We start from the raw sequence: 23,145 nt of genomic DNA, 5'->3' as shown, positions 1-23,145 counted from the left end.
GGGACGCAGTAAGGTACTAGTTAGTTAACAGTCAGTTAATTGTTAGTTAATAGTCGGTTCGCAAACTTGGATATATTAAGGCATTGCCCCGCTGCCTGTCTGTCTTTTTGACTTCTACATTGAAGTTGATACAGTTAGTTATTTAGCAGTTCATTTACAGTTAGCCTAGTTCATGTATCACATTAAGCAGTGACAATAGCAAAAAACACTATCAGACACAATGCAGAGGAAAAAACATCCAACATGTAAAAACCATCTGAAGCTCTGCCTCGTCATTAGTAAGAGATCAGCTCAGAGAGAGGGACCCGTCATTGGGTCACAGTGACAAACACAAACTGAATTGATCTGATTTGAGGGAAAGATCCACTACTGCATGGCTAACAGATCCAGCAGGATGACTGATGGGCTCCAAGTTTAACAAGGAAACCCCTTTCCTTCTGCCATGAGACCCCTCTCTTTCTGCTCTGCGTCAGAGCCAGCCACATCCAACATATTGTAAATGTTCCCAATGAAAAAAAAGTCTGAATTCTTCAACTTCAGCCTTGAGACTGGATGGAGACTGCTCAGGGAAAGTATACCTCTGGGCAAGGAGAGTTTAAATGAGAAAACCAAGTGGCTCTACATTTTTGCCTCAAATAAGTGGATATACCTTGTATTATTCAAGCACAACAATACTTACAAAAGCCCAGTAGTAGGTCTACTTAATACTTTAAGTCATTATCTGTACACTGAAATTAACCTGAGTAATTTGCCAAGTGAGGATACAGAATACAACATCAAAACACTGTAGAATGTAGTGCCCGTAATCCACCACCATATTTTACATTAGGTATGGGGTTATTTTATGCTAATCATCCTTATTTTGACACCAAACCCACCACTGGTGTGGTGACCAAAGAGCACTAATTTCATGTCATATGACCATAGCACTGTTTCCAATCCAAGTGCCAATGCCTTTTAGCAAACTCCCGGCATTTACATTTGCTGGATGACATGAAAAGTGAGCTCTTTGGCCACGCACACCAGTGGTGGGTTTGGGGTTGAAATAAGCATGCATAAGCAGAAAAGAACCCCATACATACTGTACAATATGGTGGTAGATCTTTAATGTCCTGGGGCCCATGTTAAGGCCAAAAGCATCATGAGCTTTAACCAGTAACAGGACATTTTTGCCCAAAACATGGTTGCCTCTGTCTGGAGGCTGAAACTTGGCCGCAAGTGGATCTTCCAGCAATAACTCCAGCAATAACTCTTTGTGCTCATCTCCACCCCCCTACAGGTGTCGCCCATCTTCCCTATTAATCCCCTGTGTATTTATACCTGTGTTCTCGGTTTGTCTGTTGCCAGTTCGTCTTGTTTGTCAAGTCTTACCAGCGTTCTTTCCCGCCTTCCTGTTTCTCTAGTTCTATTTCCTAGTTTTTCCCAGTTCTGACATTTCTACCTGCCTGACTCTGACCTGATCACGAACCTCTGCCTGCCCTGTGTTTCTAGTAAATCATCTGAGAACTGTACTCTACCAGCCTCCCATGTCTACATATGGGTCATCTCCCGAGTCGCGATAATCTCAGTCTGCGGACTTGAACACGATTGAAAACCTGTGGTTTGAATTGAAGAGGCCAGTCCATAAGTGCAGACAAAGGATCTCAAGGATATGGAAAGATTCTGTATGGAGGAATGGTCTAAGATCCCTCCCGATGTGTTCTTCAAATCTCATTAAACATTTTAAAAAGGCTCAGTGCCGTTATCGTCGCAAGGTAAGGTATTGAAAGCAGGGGTGTCAATGAGCCCCCCCCCTATTAAAAATAAATCTATTTCTCTGAGCAATTGTGTTAGTATAAAATATTATAATTTTCTTTTTAAGCATACAATATAGCTTAGTATTTGTATTATTTATTGTATACAATCCTTTTTGCTCATCTTTATCAAGGGTGCCAATAATTTTGGACCTGACTGTAGATCATGGATCAAAGCATTCCAACACGGTTGGAAGGAGTGAAGGAGAATCTCCAAGCAATTCTATAAGCTAAAGTGGGCAATCCGCAGTTGAAACAATAAGCTGAGGGATGGGACTGAAGAAATGTAACCACTCACAAATTCATATACAAAGCTATGGATGCAAGGACTGATCATCCATGATATCAAAATGATAGTTTTAACAATGTTTTAAGGCTATATAGTATGCTTACATTTACTTTATCGACAAACATTGGAATAAAACAAGCTTCTATGTGGGGTTCTGATGGGGTACGACAGTAGAACTAAGCTCATGAGGAATATATTAGCAGTGGTGTAAAGTACTTAAGTCGTTTTTGGTTGTATCTGTACTTTACTATTTATATATTTGACAACTTTTAATTTTCTTTAGGAACGTAGTGAAATAAAAATATCTACTTTTTCTCCATACATTTTCCCTGACACCCAATTCAAGCTATCACTCCTGCATCTGACCTGGCAGACTCACTAAACACAAATGCTTCATTGTAAATCAAATAAAAAAGACAATTGTGCCGCTGGTTTGCGGAATATAAGGAATTTGAAATGATTTATACTTCAGTACATTTTAGCGATTATTTTCCTTTTGATGCTTACATATATTTAAAACCAAATACTTTTACTCAAGTAGTATTTTACTGGGTGACTTTCCCTTTTTTGAGCGAATCTTTTTTTATATTGGTGTCATTATGTATGACAATTGGGTACTATAAGTTATATTCTTCAATAATCAAATGGGTACATATCATTAACTTGTTCTTCCAATGGTTCATGTCTTTGCTTTGACATATTTGTGGAAATGAACCGTTCCCGACATGAAATCATTTGAAAGCTTTCCTGACTTATGTGACTGACTGGGGAGGTGAGGTGCAAGGCAAGCATAAGCAGGGCTCTGCCAAAGGTGCCTCCACAAAGTATTGACTCAGGGGTGTGAATAATGAGATATTTCCGTTTCATATCATTTTCAAGAAATTTGCAAAAATGTCTAAAAACATGTTTTCACCTTGTCATGATGTTGTCAGGTGTCTTTTATACTGATAACAAGTTCAAACAGGTGCCATTAATACAGGTAACGAGTGGAGGACAGAGGAGCCTCTTAAAGAAGAAGTTACAGGTCTGTGAGAGCCAGAAATCTTGCTTGTTTGTAGGTGACCAAATACTTATTTTCCACCATAATTTGCAAATAAATTATAAAAAAATCCTACAATGTGATTTTCTGGATTTCTTTTTCTCATGAAGTGTACCGATGATGAAAATTACAGGCCTCTCATCTTTTTAAGTGGGAGAACTTGCACAATTGGTGGCTGACTAAATACTTTTTTGCCCCACCGTAGATGGGTGAGCAGGGAAAAACATCCCTACCTAGTTCATCTGCACACTTATTTCCACAACAGCCCTCTGATGTCACAGATTGAGATGGCAGGCAGCCTCAGTCACCTGGCTTCTGGAGTTATGGTAACTCTGACTCGCGGGTAATGTCCCCAGGCCCCGACAAGACAGGACACACAGAGGGGACAAAACAAACAACGTAACGCGTCACAGACATACCTCCTGCGTCTGGGCCTGTCATCTATTAAGAGCTGCCATAGTACTGTACGAATGCTGCTGGCTGGAACACTGGGCCATTGTCTGAGAGAGGCTGGTATGTTTGCGACTTGATCATCCAGAGGGGAGAAATGGTATTCAGCAAGTATGAGGCAATAATTTTTTAAAACTAGCTCATCTTGAGATCCTGATACTGTAACTGTACTTTACCTTTCACTACTTGGTGTGTATGACCAGTGGGATTTTAGCTGTCCCAACAGCAGTTCCAACACCTTACCACTGCTACCCCTGCCTATCAGCGGAGTCTTGTCTGGCAGCGAAACAATTCATTCAGCCTCATTTACTGCCTTTAAAAAAAAACTGCTGATATGGCTGATTTGCTTAAACATATGTACATCTCAATTGTCAGCACCACAAGCTATGGCATAAGGGAACGACAAGCAGATAAGAAGGAAATAGGTAATTTCGAATAATTAATGAGCGAGCTAGGACGGACATAGTCAATATAACTATTTGTTTACCACTTTTGAAATGTATAGCAACAGAATTCAGAATTTCTCTAAAACAGGTTATAGGCTACATGTACACAGCCAAGTCAGAACAGTAGGCAAAATTAAGAGGGGTATACAGACCAAATTATTAGGGTGAGGTACATGGGCTACTAACATCTAACTACACACCATACGCTTAATTTACTTTCTTAGCTACAGTATACATACCCCCCTGGCATATTACATAATTTATGCCTCAGCATACAAGACATTTTTGGACCTTGTTGTGCTGTGCTCACTTGAACAGGAAGGTGGCACAGCAGCAAATTGTGTAATGAAAGTCTGGCATTATCTGGATTTATGGTGCTTTCAAGACAACTGGGAACTCTGGAAAAAAACGAGGTTGAATCATGATGTCAGTGATTTTCAGGTCGTAGCTCTAGAAAGAGGCTAGAGTTATCGATCTACAATTCCGAGTTGGATGACTGTTCGAAACGTGTCGGAGCTTGTTTTTTTCCGGAATTCCCAGTTGACTTGACTTCATTGAGTTCAAGACTTCGTAGATCCGAGTTAACAGTGGTTTGTTTGCAGAAATCACGCTTCATTGACCTCAAGGCCAGTGTTGAATGTTTATCATTTTAAACTAGGAAAGGAGCCCCTTATTTCCAGATTTGGGACCACACAGCCACTGTCACTGATTCCTTCCAAACCACTCATTGTTGAATTTGCGATTTCCAACTTGTTGTGTAATGTTTATGTCCAATGGCTGATGAGCATCGATATGTTTTATCTATCATTTCTCTTCATATGACAAGGATTAAAAAGGATTTGCCAGTACACTTGATTCATGATGACTGCTAGCTAAGATTTTGAAAGTATGATGTTGACATGCTCAGTCAAATCAAAGTTACTGTACATATAACGTGATTTGACGTCATTTTATCTGTCGCCAATGACCTTCAGCTTTCTTGGATGGGCACTTCTAATGTAACTCTATGGCAGCACCCAAGGGGCTAGAATTTTAGAGCTCTACCCTTAGACTTTACTTCACCGTCGTGTCCCCATGAGAGGCAGAACACTGATCACGGCGCAATGCTCCGTATTTCCTGCTGGCTTGCCCCACCACCACATAAAGCACTGAGCTAGGCTGAAACACCTGCATTTTGAAGCTGCCTTACTGTTAAGGGACTTTTTATCTATAATGACTAATTATGTATACATTTCAATCAGGATGTACTAATCAGAATACTAAATGTTACTGTATGAGTTTTCTTTCTTGATCCGAGTACTGAAAATAATGTGTGTGTGTGTGTGTGTGTGTATGTTGTCAAGAGTTTAGAACAATGACAGTCTGTTCCTTGGTACAAATGAATGAACTATATCTCCAGACTGACTGGAATGCTTATCTACACTGACTGACCTTGGCTCTAGGCGAGGAGGGAAGGCTTGAGAGCTATAGAGCCTTTCTATCAGTGTCAAGAAGAGACGGAACATTTAGAAAACGCTGACGTCATTTTCAGTTTATAATCTGTGGTAAAATGTGTGTGTACTCAGTACTCTCTTGAATAAAGGCTGTTACTTGACTTTAAGACCGGGGTTCTGTCCATTCCTATAAAATAAGGGTCTTACAAATTCTTATGAATTGACAGTGTTTAATTTTAATTGGGAATTAAAACAGAGGAATTAAATTCCTTCAACACTTACTCAAAAAAGTAACAAAAAAAAGGCCATGTTTGTATGTGGCTTTATTAACTCAATGATATATATATATATATTACATAATATTATTATATTATATATATATATTACATTGTTTGCAAACTGACATGTATTAATGTCAAAATAACATGCAAAACAGGCAAGCCCCCCCCCCCCCCGTTCATTTGCATTGTTTGTAACTTCTTTTTTAATTTTATGGTCCATAATGTTGCCTCTACCGTCGATCAAATAAGCCCCCACTTCCTTTCATTCTGCTCTTAAACGCGCAATCTTTGGAAAATAAAATCAATGACCTACACGCAAGATTAAATTACCAACGGGACATTTAAAACTAATATCTTAAGCTTCATGGAGTAGTGGCTGAACGACGACACTATCAACATACAGCTGGCTGGTTATCCTTTCTGGTGCAGGTGTTCTGCTAGCGACCCACCTCGACTACATCCGGTGAAATTGCAGAGTGCGTAAAACAAGCCTGAAACTCTTTCTAAAGACTTTTGACATCTAGTGGAAGCCCTAGGAACTGCAATCTGGGAGGATTTCGCCTCATGTGACTGATACAATTGGATTTGACATGTCATTTTTAGTTGGGTGTTGCTAAGGGTAGTTCAAGTATTTACCATGTTTGTAACATTTATAGAGTCATACATTTTAATGTGAGCCATGCTACTGCTAGTCAGTTCAGCCAAGAAGTTAGTTAGGAATGCTAGCTCGTTAGGCCTGGTGTAGCTCACACATATTATTCTGTTCATATTGTCTGTATTAGTAGAGGCTGGTGGGAGGAGCTATAGGAGGATGGGCTCATTGTAATGGCATCAATGGAATAGTGCCAAACCCATCAGAAACGTTTGACTACGTTCCATTGATTACAATGAGCCCTTCCTCCTATAGCTCCTCCCACCAGCCTCCTCTGGTCTGTATATGCTCATAGTCATGTTTATGGACATGTAGCCTAATTTAGCCTGTAGCTTTCCTTGTGGCCAGTTACTATTCCATCCTGGTCGTGGTCTTGTGCGCATGCACACACCCTAGTTAAAATTGCAATCACATTTCAGTTGCTAGTCCAGCTACTTTCTTTCTCATTACATTGTTGCTTATCAGCAGTCATTCTCTGTTCTGTACATTCATTCGACCTGCATGCTGAATTGTCTCTAGTCCTATAATTGTGGTATTACTGTCTGGTCATTATAGTGTTTATAGCAATGCACAGGCATTAAGGTATCACTGTATCCTACCTGCTATAAGCTATTCCCGAGCACTCATACAAAGTTATGCAGTATGTGCATTATGTCTAGCTGACTAAGCTCAACTCCTCGGCAAAGGAAGTTTGATGAACTCCACCAAAGGAGTTGAGCAGAGGACAGGCTTTGTGGAATTCATCTCCGGCTACATCGATTCGCCCAAGGTCACCTACATTATAGCCTGACTATACTGCTATTCCGGAGATGCCCTGTATTTGTCATTTCTTTCTATTCCTGCATAGAACCACTTTTGTACGCTCTCACTACTCTGTGAGAAGTCAGTACTCAACCTAGTGTGGTAAACCCAATATCTGCAATAAACCTGTTCTGAAGACTTCTGATTTGTTCTTGCCAGAAAGCCCTGTGGCAGCTGAATCCTGTCCACTGGTACCTATAATTCTCTACTAGCCTTTAGTATTATTCTGTAATAATGTTGTCTGTTTAGAGTGAAAAGGCTTTTTTTTAAATGTTGTCAGTTCACTTTATGAGGAACCTAATTGAGTAACAAAAAGCTTAAGCCCCACAGGGTATTTGGGTTTGGATGGCTATCATTATAAGTCCAGAAAATCATGCAGTTACTCATTTCACAAGGTATTTAGGCCACAAATACACCAAATTTGGAGCAATCGTCGGAATTCCCTAGCAAAGACTGGGGCCACACTCTCTCTCACTCTCTACAGTCCAGGCCTCTTCCCCAGAGTCAACATGGAAGTCTGCTCTGCTGCTCGAGGTGCAAATCTTTCCCTTTGATTTACGATAGCAAGAAGTGATCCCTTTCCATCTTTCCCATTCACCCCTTGCACTCTGCCCCCTCGCAGCAGCCCGGGACTTGCAGGATGCTGAATGATGATTCCCTTGGGCACTAACACAAGGAACACACGTCGCCCTCTCCAGCTGTTGTCACTAACTACTATCTTTGAGTTTGATGGCCATTCTAACCACATTCTTCCCCCTAGCTATCTCCTGGGCCAGAGAGAGCTACAAATCACAGGCCTGATGTGGTAGGGGGGGTTGTTGTGAATGACAGACTCCTCTTCGTTAGGGGAGGAAGCACCTCCATCTCTCTTTTCCTCTTTAACCAATCAACGCTTGTTCAAGACGAATCAGAGGAGCATCGCTTTCAAAGGCCTGGAGCAGTCAAAGCAGTGTCAAAAGAAACCCCGTTTCTCATCGATCAGCACACTCATCAGAAATAGTTCAGAAAATGTGTGTTGTGAAGCCGGCTACTCCTCCCTCTTTCTATCCATCATAGTCATTGCCGTCACAACAATAAAATAATGCAGATTCCAGCTGTGAACTGAGTGATGTGGTTCTGAGTTTCCTACAGATTGCCTCCCAAAAGAGGTCACAACAGGGAAACCCAACACCACCACTATATCGTCATTGAACCTTAATTTTGAAATGAAGGTTTCTGCCAGTTTCTTTTTGCTCAATAGGCTATGTCCTCTGACATAGTTTGGCTTAATAACTTTGACAAATAAATGTGTAAATCTCCATTTGAATGTATTCTTCGAAAGGCCAAAAGAAATTACAACACAATCCTTGACTCAACAGCCAAATTGAATCCCATTCCAAAATATTAGAAATTCTCAAATGAAGCCACACGATTCATAAAATGTCAAACTGAACTGCCTTTGTCAGAAACGTGAACTGATATTTTGGAGGAAAAAAATAAACCTAACTGCAACATATAATCATAAGTCAATTGACGTTTCAAAGATCAGTCTTTGTTTCTTCCACATCAACAATTTGACTGACCAGGCGCCATTGAAATAAAACACGCTGTGCACACAGGCATAACCTGTATAAATAACTTGGAGTGGTAGAAAGAATGTTGCCACATCATTGAGGGTGGGTATAAAATGGACAGTGTTTTCAGCCTGTCTTTCTTATTTTTGGCTCTCAGAACCAACACTTATGCCAAGAAAGAGAAAACCAGACTAGAAGAACATGCTATAATTTATGTCTTGAAAATGGAAGCGATGTCTGTCGAAAATAATAACTCAAAAGGTAACTCAAATGTCTCTTTTAGCTCTCTGCTGGGTGAGTTCTGAGGTGACAATTGATTTTTTCCCCCTGATTAAGTTGCCGCATGCCAAGTTAGTGGGTAGTGGCTGCTGCTGTTGTTAGCGCATGGAGGAGGAATATGTTTGCTTCTGGGACTGAGCACAAAGATGTGTATAGCATAGGAAGTCCAGGGAGACCAGATTCAAGGCCTGCTGCAAGAAACCAAATGATGAAATCAGTTCCCAGCAAACAGGGGACATCCTGAGGACATCCGGCGACGTTCCCATTAGGCCCCTTAAGGGCTTCGGTGCGACGTTATCTTATTGATGTTCTAAGAACGTCTAAGAACATTGCATGATGGTCCCAAAGGGAACGTTCTCTGGTGGACCTTTGTCTAGTTCCCTGTAAGAAACCAGGACATCAGAGGACCATGTCAGGAACTTTTTAGGACGTTCAAGACTTTCCTTTTACTAGTCCTTAGGATGTCACGTGACGGTCCCAAGGGTCCCACATTCTCTGGGGAACCTTTTCATAATTCCCAGTTTGTCCTTGGGGCGTTTTTAGGATGTTGTGTCATGGTCCCCCGAACGTTCTTGGGAATTTGTGTCATGGTCCCCTGAAGGTCCCGCGAATGTTATTGGGACATTGTGTCGTGGTCCCCTGGAGGTCCCGCGAATGTTCTTGGGACATTGTGTCATGGTCCCCTGGAGGTCCCGCAAACGGTCTTGGAACATTGTGTCATGGTCCCCTGGAGGTCCCGCGAAAGTTCTTGGGACATTGTGTCATGGTCCCCTGAAGGTCCCGCGAATGTTCTTGGGACATTGTGTCATGGTCCCCTGGAGGTTTTGTTTAGTTCCCGGTTTGCCCTGGGGATGTTTTTAGGACATTTTTGGGACGTTGTATCATGGTCCCGTGAAGGTCCCCTGAATGTTCTTGAGAAGTTGTGTCATGGTCCCCTGATGGTTTAGTGGTGTTCCCAGTTTGTCCCGGGGACATGCCCAAGGATTCTTTTAGGACATTCTTGGTACGTTGTGTCATGGTCCCTGGAGGTTTTTGTCACATGATGAGCCCAGGTGTCCCAAACCATTATAAGTAAAGTCATGAAATGGTATGGGGCTTTTAAGGTAAGTGATATGCTGTTCAGCTAAAACGGTTTAAAGATATTTAATCAATGACAATAGGATTACATTTGACATGAACACTTAGTACTGTCTTTTCAATATGACCCCAACTTGGATTTGAACTCACAACTTCTTGATTTGTGGAATACTGATCTTTCTGTCGTGCCACAAAGTCTGTATAATTTCCCAGCCTCCCGAGTGGCGCAGTGGTCTAAGGCACTGCATAGCAGTGATAGCTGTGCCACTAGAGATCCTGGTTCGGGTCCAGGCTGTCGCAGCTGGCCGCGACCGGGAGACCCATGGGGCGGTGCACAATTGGCCCAGCGTCGTCCGGGTTAGGGGAGGGTTTGGCCGGCAGGGATGTTCCTTTCCCATCATGCACATGGACTCCTGTGGCGGGCCGGGAGCAATGCAAGCTGACCACAGTCGCCAGGTGTACGGTGTTTCATCCGACACATTGGTGCAGCTGGCTTCCGGGTTAAGCGGGCGTTATGCCAAGAAGCAGTGTGGCTTGGCTGGGTTGTGTTTCTGAGGACACACGACTCTCGACCTTCTCCGAGTCCGTACGGGAGTCGCAGCGATGGGACAGGACTGCAACTACCAATTGGATACCACAAAATTGGGAAGAAAAATGGGTTAAAAATAAATAAAATATATAGATTCAACACAATTACAATAATTCAGCAGTCCCCTACACATTAATTAATTATAATCCATCACAGCACTTAATTACAATAGCAGTGCAGATGACACTCTTTTGTTATCAGTTATTTCTGACTATTCTCTCATTGATTTAATTAACTTATTTCAGCAATGTGAGGGTTTCCTGTATAGTTGTCTAATGTTGGTGGGGGAAATATTATTCTGTTTTAATGTTTCTCCTGAATCACTATGATAAATATAATCGTTTTTTTCTTCAGTGCATTTTTAACAGAGCTGAGATTGACTTTGAAGTACAAAAAGTGTAGGAAAACCCCGACAGATGAAATCAGTCATTGATACAGACGTGGTGGCATAGCAGGAAGATCAGAATTCCGTGAACCAAGACACGAGTTCAAATCCCATGTGAGGAAATGTTAAATAATAATTACTGTATGAATAAACATATACAACGTAATCATGAAGGTCAAAGAGAGTCAAATATGTAAGTTGAAAAGACTATGTTAAAAGCACCTTTGGTGTGTTAGTTCCCGGGACAAACTGGGAACTATGCAAAATCTTTAGCGGACCATGACACAACGTCCTGACGACTTTAGTTGACAATTTCTTGATGTCCTAACGACTCAATATTGTTTGCAGGGTTAGCGGCTGGGATCAGATCAGTAGCCTGTCAAAATAGCTTCCACTCATACTTAGAACAATGCCTCATTTAGGACAATAACTCATTTAGGACAATGCCATACATGGCAATAGGTTTTTAGCACATTTCAAATAAAAATTAACTTAATATACAATATTTTCCATGATAAACGAAAGCGATAAGTTCAAACGGTTCAAATGGGAATCTTACTGCTAGATATAGGCAAGGCATTTCAGATCAGAAAAAATTACATTTTTATTATATTCTGACAATTACAAACTCAGTGATTATACTTCAGGCTCTCGTCTGCTACTAACATTAGCCTAACCGTCCCAGATAGATATGATGGAGCTCCCTTTTCTTGTTTTTTCCTGGTATTTCGTTGGCGATTGCTGAGTACATGGTGAACATGCCTCCTCCAAACGGTCCATGACCTGTCTTGGCCAAGTAACAGAGGGGTGTGCGTCCCAATGGCACCCTATTCCCTACATAGTGCACTACTTTTGGTCAGAGCCCCCTGGGCTCTGGAAAAAGTAGTGCACTATATAGGGTGCCGTTTGGGACGCCACTGTGGAGGACTCCGTCCAAGCACAACATGTGCACAAGCAGGATCAGAATTCCATCCTCTGCAATTTCATTCTCATAAAAAATAGGACAAAGAGGAATCTAGAGCACTTCAGTCTTCTTGTGTGTATTTGTCAATAGTGTGTTTGGCAAGCAAAGAAAACAATCTAGATTAGATTTTTTTTTTCTTTCTGCAAACCGTTCGGTCACACTTTAATTAATCAATAGCGCTTAGAAAACATTTGAGGGCAAACGGCTTTGCAAACACATCAGTCTTCTGCTAACAGAAATTCAAAACGTCTATGGGTCTAATGGTCCTGTCCTAATGTCCTCTCTCTATTGAAAGCGTAAAAGAACAATACCCATTTTATTTGCCACATGAATGTGAGGAATGTTGAGTGTATTGAAGTGCACGTCCGTGTACGTATGTTTTGGAAGTGATGTCTCTGTCTTAATAGCAGACCGGTGAGGTAATGATGATACAGAAACACAAAGTCAGCAAGTTTACCCTCTAAATTCCCTTTCCCTAGAGACTACAGTCAAACCTACCACAGCTGCATCTGAGCTTCTTTGGAATTGACCGCTGCTCAGAGGTCAGGCTGTGGGGGGTGAGATTTTTGGCCCCATCGAGGCATTTAATGTGAGGACAGTGACGTACAACAGCCTCCCCATTCAAAGTTGTTTGAAGGTCAAAAGGTTTTCCTGAGCACACACTAATCCTTAGAGAAAGTAGGGCAGAAACCTGCCTGACCATGCAGCTTTAGAGTGAGCAGATTTTATTAATAAAACAAGACTTACTGACCTTTACTAGGTCACAGTGATTTAGTTTTTTTAGTAACAGCAAAGTTAAAAGTGAAAACAAAATCTGTATCCGAAATGGCAACCTACGCCCTATATAGTGCACTAGTTTTGATCAGACCAAATAGGGCTCTGGTGTTCAAAAGAGGTCAGTAAACCATATAGGGCCAGGGGTCGGAACCGGTAAAAAAAATATAAAAAAATTATGATTTTTCAAGGAACAGAACCAGAACAGGGAACGAAAGTGATCTATACCGTTCCGGAAAATAACTTATTTTTGAAAGCATGGGATCCGGTTAATAACATTTTATGTTCTGGGTATTTTTTTTCTAGTTTCGCAAAGAAAAACGCAACAAAGCGCCTATGCAAAGTCATGCCTCTGTCAATCAGAAACTTCATCCAGTGTCTGCCTGCCAGCTGAACATCTTTGCCAGTGTGTGTGTAGGCTACCTGCCCCTCCCACTCTGAAGCACAGCTGTAGCCTACTAATGTTACAAGTTTGATTCAGAATATAGGGAGAGATTTTTAATTAGAGAAGAAAGGGTTTAACTTTTTCAACGCTAGTTAGGGATACTATAGTTATCACATTTCACGTGTTATTGATTCTGGTGCCGCTGTGCACACACAAGCTTGTTAGCTAGCTTGCTAGCTAGCTCTGGTCCAACGTTAGCCAACTCTGAAGTTCAAAGACATTCAAAGTTCCTCCATAGAAGCCACTCCTCCGTAGGTATAGCTCTGTGGGCCTAATTCAGATAATGCATGTCATAACAAGATTCCCAGCACTTCAAGCCCAAGCCTCCTCCTCCACCCTCTCACTCTCCCCACCTGCAAAATGTAAGTTGTATATCATGTCCTACACTTCTCTTTCCATCGCGTATGTAAACAACTCACTGAGCTATAGCTTGCCTGCTCCATAGCAAGCCTCTAATGGGGGGGGGGGTTCGAACCGGTTCAGAGCATTATTTTTCTGGTCGGAGCAGTATATATATATATATATGGTTCGGTTCAGAACTAAACTATTGGAGATTCATTTAGGTTCCAACCTCTGTAGGGCGCAGCCAAAATGTGAAGCAGTAGCTGTTTCACCGCTTTAAACCCAAAGTCACCATCCATCCAGAATGATGAGAATTAGATAAAACCACCTCCTTCAGTATCTAACCCACCACACCACGCAACAGTGCATTCCTCTCCCTCAGCCGAGTCTCAGGATTCAGTGTTTAAGCAGACATCTGCCCCCCTACAGAGTCCACTGGCCCGTGACTTCTCTTCTACACATTCCATCCTACTGAATGAAGCCTCACGTCCAACACATTCACGTTCAAAGAGGCTGCTGCCCAGCCAGAGACACACATAAAGGCCTCCTGGTTAACCCTGGTTACAGCATCCGGCTGGATAACCACATCTACACTGACCTACCTGTTGTGACTTACCTGAACTGGAGCTTTTGTGTTTCCCTGTGACCTGCCAAGTAGGCCTAAACAGAAACGGTTCTAGCTGGGATCCAGTCTCAGTTGAGACCTAATAGTGGGTTCTGAGTCGAGTACCCACCATGTGGTAAGCACTGAGTAAGAGGCGGTGTCGGGGGAAAAAAGACAAACAGTGTCTAGGAGATGTTGAGAGTTCAATATCTCATGAACTTAAACGCGCCTTGCGGTGACCCCCCCCCCCCCCCCTGTTAATTTGGCATTTATGCCACCACAAGACCACATGGACCATTGGTTGTTGCAAAACAACATTTTGAGCTTCTCAGTCGTACTTAACTCTGAGTCAACGTGGTTTTCATGATTGTCCAAAAATATGTGTTTCTTTATCGGTGGGTGTACCGACAAAACACTCGGGAGACAGGCGGTATTACGGGAGGCTGCAGGACTGTGTGGTAACGAAGGGGGAAAAAAAACACCCACTTAGTCGCCTTGTCACTTTAAGCAAAGCTGAAGACCAACCTACGGCAAGGGCTTTGGTTTTTAACCAACGGGGGTAAGCAACTCAGTAATTTGTTGCTCAAGCAATTTACGCAATACATTTTTTTTTTAAAAGCAGAGCCTTGGGTAGAATAAACTAGACGTTGACGTCCGCCTTAATTGTCAGAGACGAGAGGACTGTCTGGCTACATACGTAGCCATTAGAGGAGAATGTGGCCCAGAGAAGAAATACTGTACCTCATGGAGATGGAGGATATCCTCTGTGTTAGATCACAGAGAGAAAATGACTTTGGGTAACACTTCACATATAAAGAGTATAAAGGGTGAGTAGGTAAGTCGTAAAGTTTGTAGAAAATCCTTTCATAAACCATTTATAAAGTGGTACCTGCAAGGTATTTAAAACAGTAGTTGATGTAGTGACATACCCTCGCCTTCCTCCTCCTTCTTTGGAGGATTGGCGATGTCTTCCCTCCTCTTTTTGATGGCCAGTAGGTCCTTCTTCAACTGGCGAGCCTCTTGACGCAGCTCGTCACTGTAAAGGGAACAGAGGAGTTAACATTCAGGTAAACCACAGATCAAAACAAGGTATACCGCAGGTGACAGCCTCAAAATGTACAGAAAAGAAAAAAAAACGAAAGTCATCTGAATTACTACAGATGGCTCTACAGCAAATCAGACTGACTGAAGAGAGCAAACGCTACTGCGATCGGGGAACCCAGGTGCATTTGACTTTTCAGTGACGTGGTCAAAAGTCATAGCTTAAATTCCTGTTTATTTATCCAGAACTTTCTACAGCAGTCCACTGTTCTGGGTCTTGACAAACAAACACGTATTGTTCCAAGTTACCTACTTCAAGCTTCTCACAACGCAATAAGCATGTGGAGTGTGTGTGAGAGCACTGAGCCGTCGTAAAATGAACATTTAAAAGTTTTTTTTTAAACAAAAAAAACACACAATGATCATAGGCAGCGCTTCTATACAGTTTGAGGGTTGAAATATGTACACTAAAAAACGAGCTCCAATAAATCGAGTGGCGCCTTATTATGAGGAGTGTTCACGCGGCCTTCCAGGCAGGCCAGGGTTCTGGCACCACTAGAAGGGATGTTGTGGTTGAGTGGGTACAACACAGCCCCATAAAACCCCTGCAGAGAAAAGTCCATCTCTCTCTGAGTAACAAGTCACTGATCCCTACTGCGGCCATGGACCAAATGAACTCGATGAAGTGCTTGAGACTGGGGAAACTGGCACCAAGTTGCCTCCAATTTGTTCCCAGTTTAAAAAGGCATGTCCTCGGTTGGTTTTTAAAAACTGTGGCTGGTTGGCTATAGTCATACCCTTCGCAAAACAATCATTTATTTGAGTCGCTTCCTTTATCATAACTTGCTTCCTACATGTATTTATATAGACTGCAATTACAGTAATACAACACCGAGGGGTGTTACCTTCAGATGGACTCAAATGTGTTTCAATTTCATGGGAGGCTATAAACCTGAAATGACACTTACCAATGATACAGTAGCCTACAATATTCAGACCTCAGACAGAGGGGAACAGACTTCAAGAAGACATAAGCAACGGGAAGTAGTGGATCTATAAATAAAGTGTATGCCTCAATTACTGTGCTGAGCACGAATGCACATTCATACACTGCAAATGTTGAAGTGTGATTGTCCGGCCTTTCTGACCCTGAATGAGGAGACCTGGAACAGTGATTAAAGTCAGGCCATTGAGGCCAAGGCATGTCCAGACCCAGGTCCAGAAATCCAGGGTGTGAGCGGAGGTCTCTGCTGGCTGGCTGCCCAAAGCCCAGCTAGGAGAGGGAGAGGAAGTCTGCTCCCCGTGCCAACAATCCTCCTCATACTGTTCCCTTTAACATGACTGACAGACAGAGGCTGCTAAGTACAGACCAGCTATCTGATGTTGGGAGATAATAATATTTATACAAAGCCTGACAGCTCTGTTTGGGTCCTTTTGCAGAGCACAGGTAACACGGGTAGGCAACACAGGTGAACTTCAGCCTGGCAGAAACACATCCAGGAAGCATCTCTCCAAACAATGGCTGCCTTTGTTTCTCTGAACACCTTTTTTTTTTTAAACCCTCTCTCCCCACCTTCTGTTCCTCATTCTGTACTTCCCCAGCTCTCCTTCAACCCTCCATTGCTCCTTATAAGCTCTCGGGGGGGGGGGGGTCATCAAACTTAGCGACGTCTGATATATTGACCTTGTAAAAAGTATTATTGTGGTCGACTAGATCCCGCTGTGTCTTTTCCATGTTGGGCTCCCTGCTGTCTCTAAGTAGGGGCTCAGGTATTGGAGGCCTATAAGGTACTGTATGCGTGACCCAGACACAGCTAGACATGGTGTTGGTTCATTCAATGTTATTTCTCCTTTTCAGGGGCTTAGGTATGCGAGTCTCAGACACACAGCCAGCCAGACATGGTGCTGGTATGTTTTCCCTTTCTTGAGGCACAGGTATAGGAGGTACTTGAGCTCGGTGAGCCTCAGACACAGCTAGGCATGGGGTTGTTGGTATGTTTCCCCTCTCTATCCAGCAGAGACACTGTCAGAGCTGAGGTGGTAGACAGGAGATATCCTGGAACTCTGCCGGAGGCCTTTGAAGACTGTCGCCTGCCCAGTGTCCCGTCTCAGTCTCACATCCACCTCTCTGAGTGGACTACGGCATGAGGAGTTAAGTAAGGGAAGGTCAAAGCTGAGGAGTTAGGTAAGGTAAAGTACTGTATGTAAACATGTGTAGCTAAGGCAGTGGGTAAGGTCAGATCACATGAGCTCAAGATGGAGGAGACGAACGAACAGTATTATGTTTGCTGACCATGTTAACCTTTCGAATTTGCTTTGTTTTGTACACCTCGATAACAATCAGCTTAACTGGGCAAAACAGCTCTGGGCCTGCTAGCTGTTGATACGGTAACTACACAAGCTCAGATTTATCAGCACAGAGATCTTTGGAGTTTGAAATGAAGACAGACCATAGGCTATATATTTTACTGGGAGGGAGGGGAGGACACACTTCTGACTGAGTGATCATTTTCGGCTTGCCTTGACACGCTGCAATTTGCAAAACAAGAGACATCTCCAAGGCAACTGCCAAACAATGGTGCCGCGGGCAGACCCCCGTGCCAATAAAGGAGAGGGGCCAGAGAGGACGGGAACGAGGAGGGAAGAGAGCCAGCCAGCAACACCTGTTCATTCACTCCTGGGGGCTCAGCACATTCCACACAGAGCCCTCCAACACTGCAACACACTGATAGACTGACACTGGAGATTATATTGTTTCTGTCAGCAGCACACAGGTAAACTAACTACTCAGCCCCCATCCGCCTGTCTGTAGGAATGACAGTATTTTAGGGCGTGTTCCCGACAACAACAAAAAAATTGTTTGACCAACAGTCTGTTCCTTCAACCAATCGATTGGTCACAATTTGAAAATGCGTATTTTATATACAATGGGGCAAAAAAGTATTTAGGCAGCCACCAATTGTGCAAGTTCTCCCACTTAAAAAGATGAGAGGCCTGTAATTTTCATCATAGGTACACTTCAACTATGACAGACAAAATTAGGGAGAAAAAAAAATCCAGAAAATCACATTATAGGATTTTAAATGAATTTATTTGCAAATTATGGTGGAAAATATAAGGGCTTAAAATAAAGGGGGACACCAAGTCAGTTTGTACAACTGAACGCGTTAAACTGAACGTGTCTTCCATATTTAACTCAACCCCTCTGACTTCATCGGCATCCACCTCATCGGCGCCCCGGGGAGCAGTTAACTTGGGGTTAACTGCCTTGCTCAGGGGCAGAACAAAATATTTTTACCTTGTCAGCTCTGGGATTCGATCCAGCAACCTTTGGGTTACTGGCTAACTGGTGTGTGTGTGTGTTTACACAGGCAGTCCAATTCTGATCTTTTTATAACTAATGGTCTTTTGACCAATCAGATCAGCTCTGAAAAAGATTTGACATGAAAAACATCTGATGTGACCAAATTGTGGGGGGGGGGAAATCAGAAATGAGCTGCCTGTGTGTCTCAGTCACCAGATCTCAACCTAGTTTAACACTTGTGAGACAGCATTTTTCACCACCATCAACAAACCACCAAATGATGGAATTTCTCACGGAAGAATGGTGTCACATCCCTCCAATAGAGATCAAGACACTATGTCGGTGCTTGCTTTATTTCGGCGGTAACTTTTATCAGGGCCGTGGCTACATATGAGGAGCCCCCCCCCCCCAAAAAAAGTTAGAATAGTAGAATACACAAAACTTTGTGCATCAGCAGTCTGCTATTTGTCATTCACTGACAGTCACTCAATTAGCCCATGTCAGTTAAGATGTTTAGATTGTTAAATTAGTCTAGCCAGCTATCTAAACTTGTAATCATGGCCGAATTACTGACCGGGCAGTCAAGGCACGTGCCCAGGGGCCCTAACCTCCAAGGGGCCCCCATTGATTTTGTTTGTCACGCTCCCTCAGATATCATATTAACATGCCCTAAGTCATGGGAGAATGTGCAGTAAATCAGCTTTTAAAATAGCAAAAATGACTCCGCAATCCATGACGAAACGTGTAGAAATGCAGGAACTTAGTTAAACTGCAACAACAACAAAAAAGTTATGCAAAGCAAACGTATTTGTTTACCTTTTGTTAAATAAGAGACTAATCCCTGTCTTAAGCGGGGGAGGGTTCTACTAAGCCCTGTCTTAAGCGGGGGAGGGTTCTACTAAGCCCTGTCTTAAGCGGGGGAGGGTTCTACTAAGCCCTGTCTTAAGCGGGGGAGGGTTCTACTAATCCCTGTCTTAAGCGGGGGAGGGTTCTACTAAGCCCTGTCTTAAGCGGGGGAGGGTTCTACTAAGCCCTGTCTTAAGCGGGGGAGGGTTCTACTAAGCCCTGTCTTAAGCGGGGGAGGGTTCTACTAAGCCCTGTCTTAAGCGGGGGAGGGTTCTACTAAGCCCTGTCTTAAGCGGGGGAGGGTTCTACTAAGCCCTGTCTTAAGCGGGGGAGGGTTCTACTAAGCCCTGTCTTAAGCGGGGGAGGGTTCTACTAAGCCCTGTCTTAAGCGGGGGAGGGTTCTACTAAACCATATGAAATTGTTTGAATTTTGCTCCTTGATTTTGAATTAACACCCCTTGAAGTATACCTTCTGTATTGAAAAAATGATTTGATGAACATTTATTTTTGGCTTTACTGCTATTAGCCCATTCAAATGCATTGAATAACAGATTCACTACATGGAACAACAGATAGCCCGCCTCCCCCCCAAAAAAATCCAAAAAGAAGTTTACTGTAAAGTGTCTGTCCTATACCTGAGCGATTTTACATGTATTTAACCCCTTATTTTTGACACTAAACAGTTTCCATACTGTATACATTATACTTCCATTCATTTTTTCCCCATTGGTACCGGGGGACCTTCAGAGGAGTCTTGTGAGGCTTAGAGATGTGCGTGCATGTGAGTGTCTCGCCTTTCCACAGAGGGGTCATATTAGTGTGTAGCCCAAACTGTTGGGACGCTAACAGACAGAAGTTGGCAGATCGGCTGTACAGACTTCAGACAAGTCCCAAGACGCTTGTGGGGGTCGTAGAGCAGAACGGTCACCTTCCACCGCAGATACGGAAGTGAGACCTAGACGGATGCGGTGGACTGAGACGCATGCAAAGCAAAACAAATATTTTAACGGGGATTTCTTTTATTATGCTAATTAGATTTCCACTGGGGCTCGGACATCGACATTAGCAGGAAAAGTATTTTATTAACCCCCTCACAGATCTCTCTTTAATACGTAAAATTATAGTTTTTAATCAATCAAAGTGCTGAGTTAATGTGAAGCGGCTAATCGTATAGCTAATAGGCTATGTGTTTGTAGATGGACTGAGGTGGCTGAAGATACAGCAACCAACGTGATAACGTTACCAATGTGAGGCTCCCATCGGACCTCACTGAAACTCAGACCCTGGCTACGGCTCTGTTGCCTGCATAGAGGCTATATATAAAAGCGCATATAGTCGGAGTAAATACGCAAAATCAGATTTCAAGAAGTGGCAAGCTGTCACAAACGGCCTCCAAAACAGAACTGCTAATAAATGAGAATGAGCCAGAGCAGAGCGGTACAGTTAAAAATAGCAGACACACCACAAGGTGAGCACTAGTTTCAACCAGCCCAAGGGGAGGTCTCCATGGGTATTCATTTAGCCAGATGAAAAATAACACAGTAGTGAATACAGTGGCCTTCTGTTAGCAGGACCATCCCAGCTTCTCTCTCTCACACACACACACACACACACACACACAGAGCGTGTTAATGAGACCAGGCTTTGACGAGATGCCAGAGTGTGCCTTCTCTCTCTCTCTCTCTGACTCCCTCCCTCCTTCAGATCTATCAGCTGGGGGGGTATGGGGGGGGTCAAGAGACATCCATCCCCTCCTCCACTCCACCTCCTTCCCAACCGGAGCACAATGCCAGCCATTCAGCAGCACCTCCCCACCTGCCAGCAGGGAAGGAGTGGGACTGTCATCCCACAACACTAAGGAGGGGAAAGAGAGACAGAGAAGAGAGGAGAGAGAGCGAGAGACGCATGTCTAGGACCAGCCTATCTACATTAATGTCCTCCCTCTCCTCTTTTCTGAGCAGATTGAAGTAGGAACAGGTCTTCGTCATTCCTCTCTGCTGGGCCAGGCGGCTTTCGGCCTCTCAGGGGCTGCCAGCGATTGTCGCTCATTCAGACAATTCAAATAAGCGAAACCCAGGGTGCTGTGGATGATTTACTTTTCATAAAGAAAGCACACAAAGTGACTGGCTACGGCCCAGTCAGTCAGTCACTCTCTCGAACCCCGCCAGCGCCGGAGAGGAACCCACAGCACAGCACAGAAGACAGACAGAGACATACAGACAGACAGACAGACAGACAGACAGACAGACAGACAGACAGACAGACAGACAGACGGAGGGATCCCAATCCCTCAGCGCAGCAGTCTAAACCAGGCCTCTGGTATACCAGAGAGATTGGGATGACAGACAGTGGGATGACAACAACATCTAAACCTTTACATTCGAGTCATCCAGCAGACACTCTTGTCCAGCAGACACTCTTGTCCAGGGCGACTTACATTTAGTGCATTCATCTTCAGATAGCTAGGTGGGACAACCACATATCATAATAAAGTACATATGATGTCTTATTTAAAATATATATTCTTTGAAGAGTTAAGGCTTCGGACACGTCCTTAACACGGGCAGGGACTCTGCTGTCCTGGTGTCAGGGGAAAGCCCTTTCCGCCACTGGGGTGCCAAGACAGAGAAAAGCTTTGACTGGCCTGAGCGGGAGCTGACCCCCCTGTAGGGGTTGGACGGCCAAGAGGCAAGAGGTGGCAGAACGGAGTGCTCGGGATGGGGGTGTAGGGTTTGAGCATAGACTGAAGGTAGGGAGGGGCAGTTCCCCTTGCTGCTCCGTAGGCAAGCACCACATAGTGGATTCGAGCTTCGGCTTGGTTCAAAGCCAAGCAGGACGGTGAGGAGGAATCTGACCACAGCACCAGCAGCAGCACAGACAAGAATCTGCATGACTGTGCAGAGAAGGAGAGAAGCAATGTGTCTATCCCTCTCCTACCAAGTAGGCTAAATTCCCCACAGGTTCTTCATTCCATCCAGCCCATCAAACACATAAAGAGTCCTAAACACACAGATCTGTTTCCCGAGAGAGAGACAGACAGATGGAGAAAGAGGGAACAGAGAGACAGAGAGCGAAAGACAGAGAAAGCAAGAGAAAGAGAGCGAGAGAAAGACTAAGACGGAGAGTGCTCCGTGCTGGATAGACATGCAAGGTCGGGCCAGCAGAGATGTGTAGACCTGTCAGTTCCAAAACACACAGGACCCTGCTGCCAGGAACTGGATAGTCTACAGCGGTTCTCCACTAGAGAGTCCAGTGCTTCCTGATTCCCATTACCTTTCTCTGAGAGACCCCCTGGGTTATGACCAATCACAACAAACAGGTGCAGCCAATTAGCCACACACCGTGTCACTTTTGTGTGTGTGTGTGTGCACGTTTGGTGTCCAGGGTAAGGCCACTTGGGCTTAGATAATTGGTGTCTGTTGTCCCAGTTAATTGCGAGTTCCATTGTCTGCTGAAGGACCGTCTAGTGAAACAACAACGGTCTGGCCAACCCTCCTACGGGAGAGGTACTGGGTCGTCTTGGTGACCAGGTCGTCAGTCACCTAGTCAGTCAGGAAAAGGCCACATCTCAATCTGTTAAAGATCAACAGTCATTATAGATTTTTCTTCACACACACACCCCTGGACTGGCTCACAGGCCTAGACCTTAAAAGGCCCAAACAAAGATATTTCTCAGTTAAAACATGATTAAGATTGGAAAAAGACTGGTCATGGTTAAACGTTGGGCCTGACAGGAGTAGTTTCTTCCTGATTTGGGT

At 43.6% G+C, this 23,145-nt stretch overlaps 1 protein-coding gene across 2 annotated transcripts in view; it reads right to left on the bottom strand.

Annotated features, from left to right (window-relative positions):
- cwc27 (CWC27 spliceosome associated cyclophilin) overlaps positions 1 to 23,145 on the bottom strand; it is a 48,720-nt gene that overhangs the window by 18,300 nt on the left and 7,275 nt on the right. For both annotated transcript variants that reach the window (XM_020457396.2, XM_031802342.1), the window contains exon 11: positions 15,126 to 15,232. In XM_020457396.2, the coding sequence (XP_020312985.1) occupies positions 15,126 to 15,232 (107 nt within the window). The remainder of the gene's footprint in view (positions 1 to 15,125; positions 15,233 to 23,145) is intronic.

This window comes from Oncorhynchus kisutch, linkage group LG23, assembly GCF_002021735.2.
Source record: "Oncorhynchus kisutch isolate 150728-3 linkage group LG23, Okis_V2, whole genome shotgun sequence".
In the NCBI taxonomy this organism is placed as follows: domain Eukaryota; kingdom Metazoa; phylum Chordata; class Actinopteri; order Salmoniformes; family Salmonidae; genus Oncorhynchus; species Oncorhynchus kisutch.
This window is presented reverse-complemented; position numbering and strand designations above follow the sequence as displayed.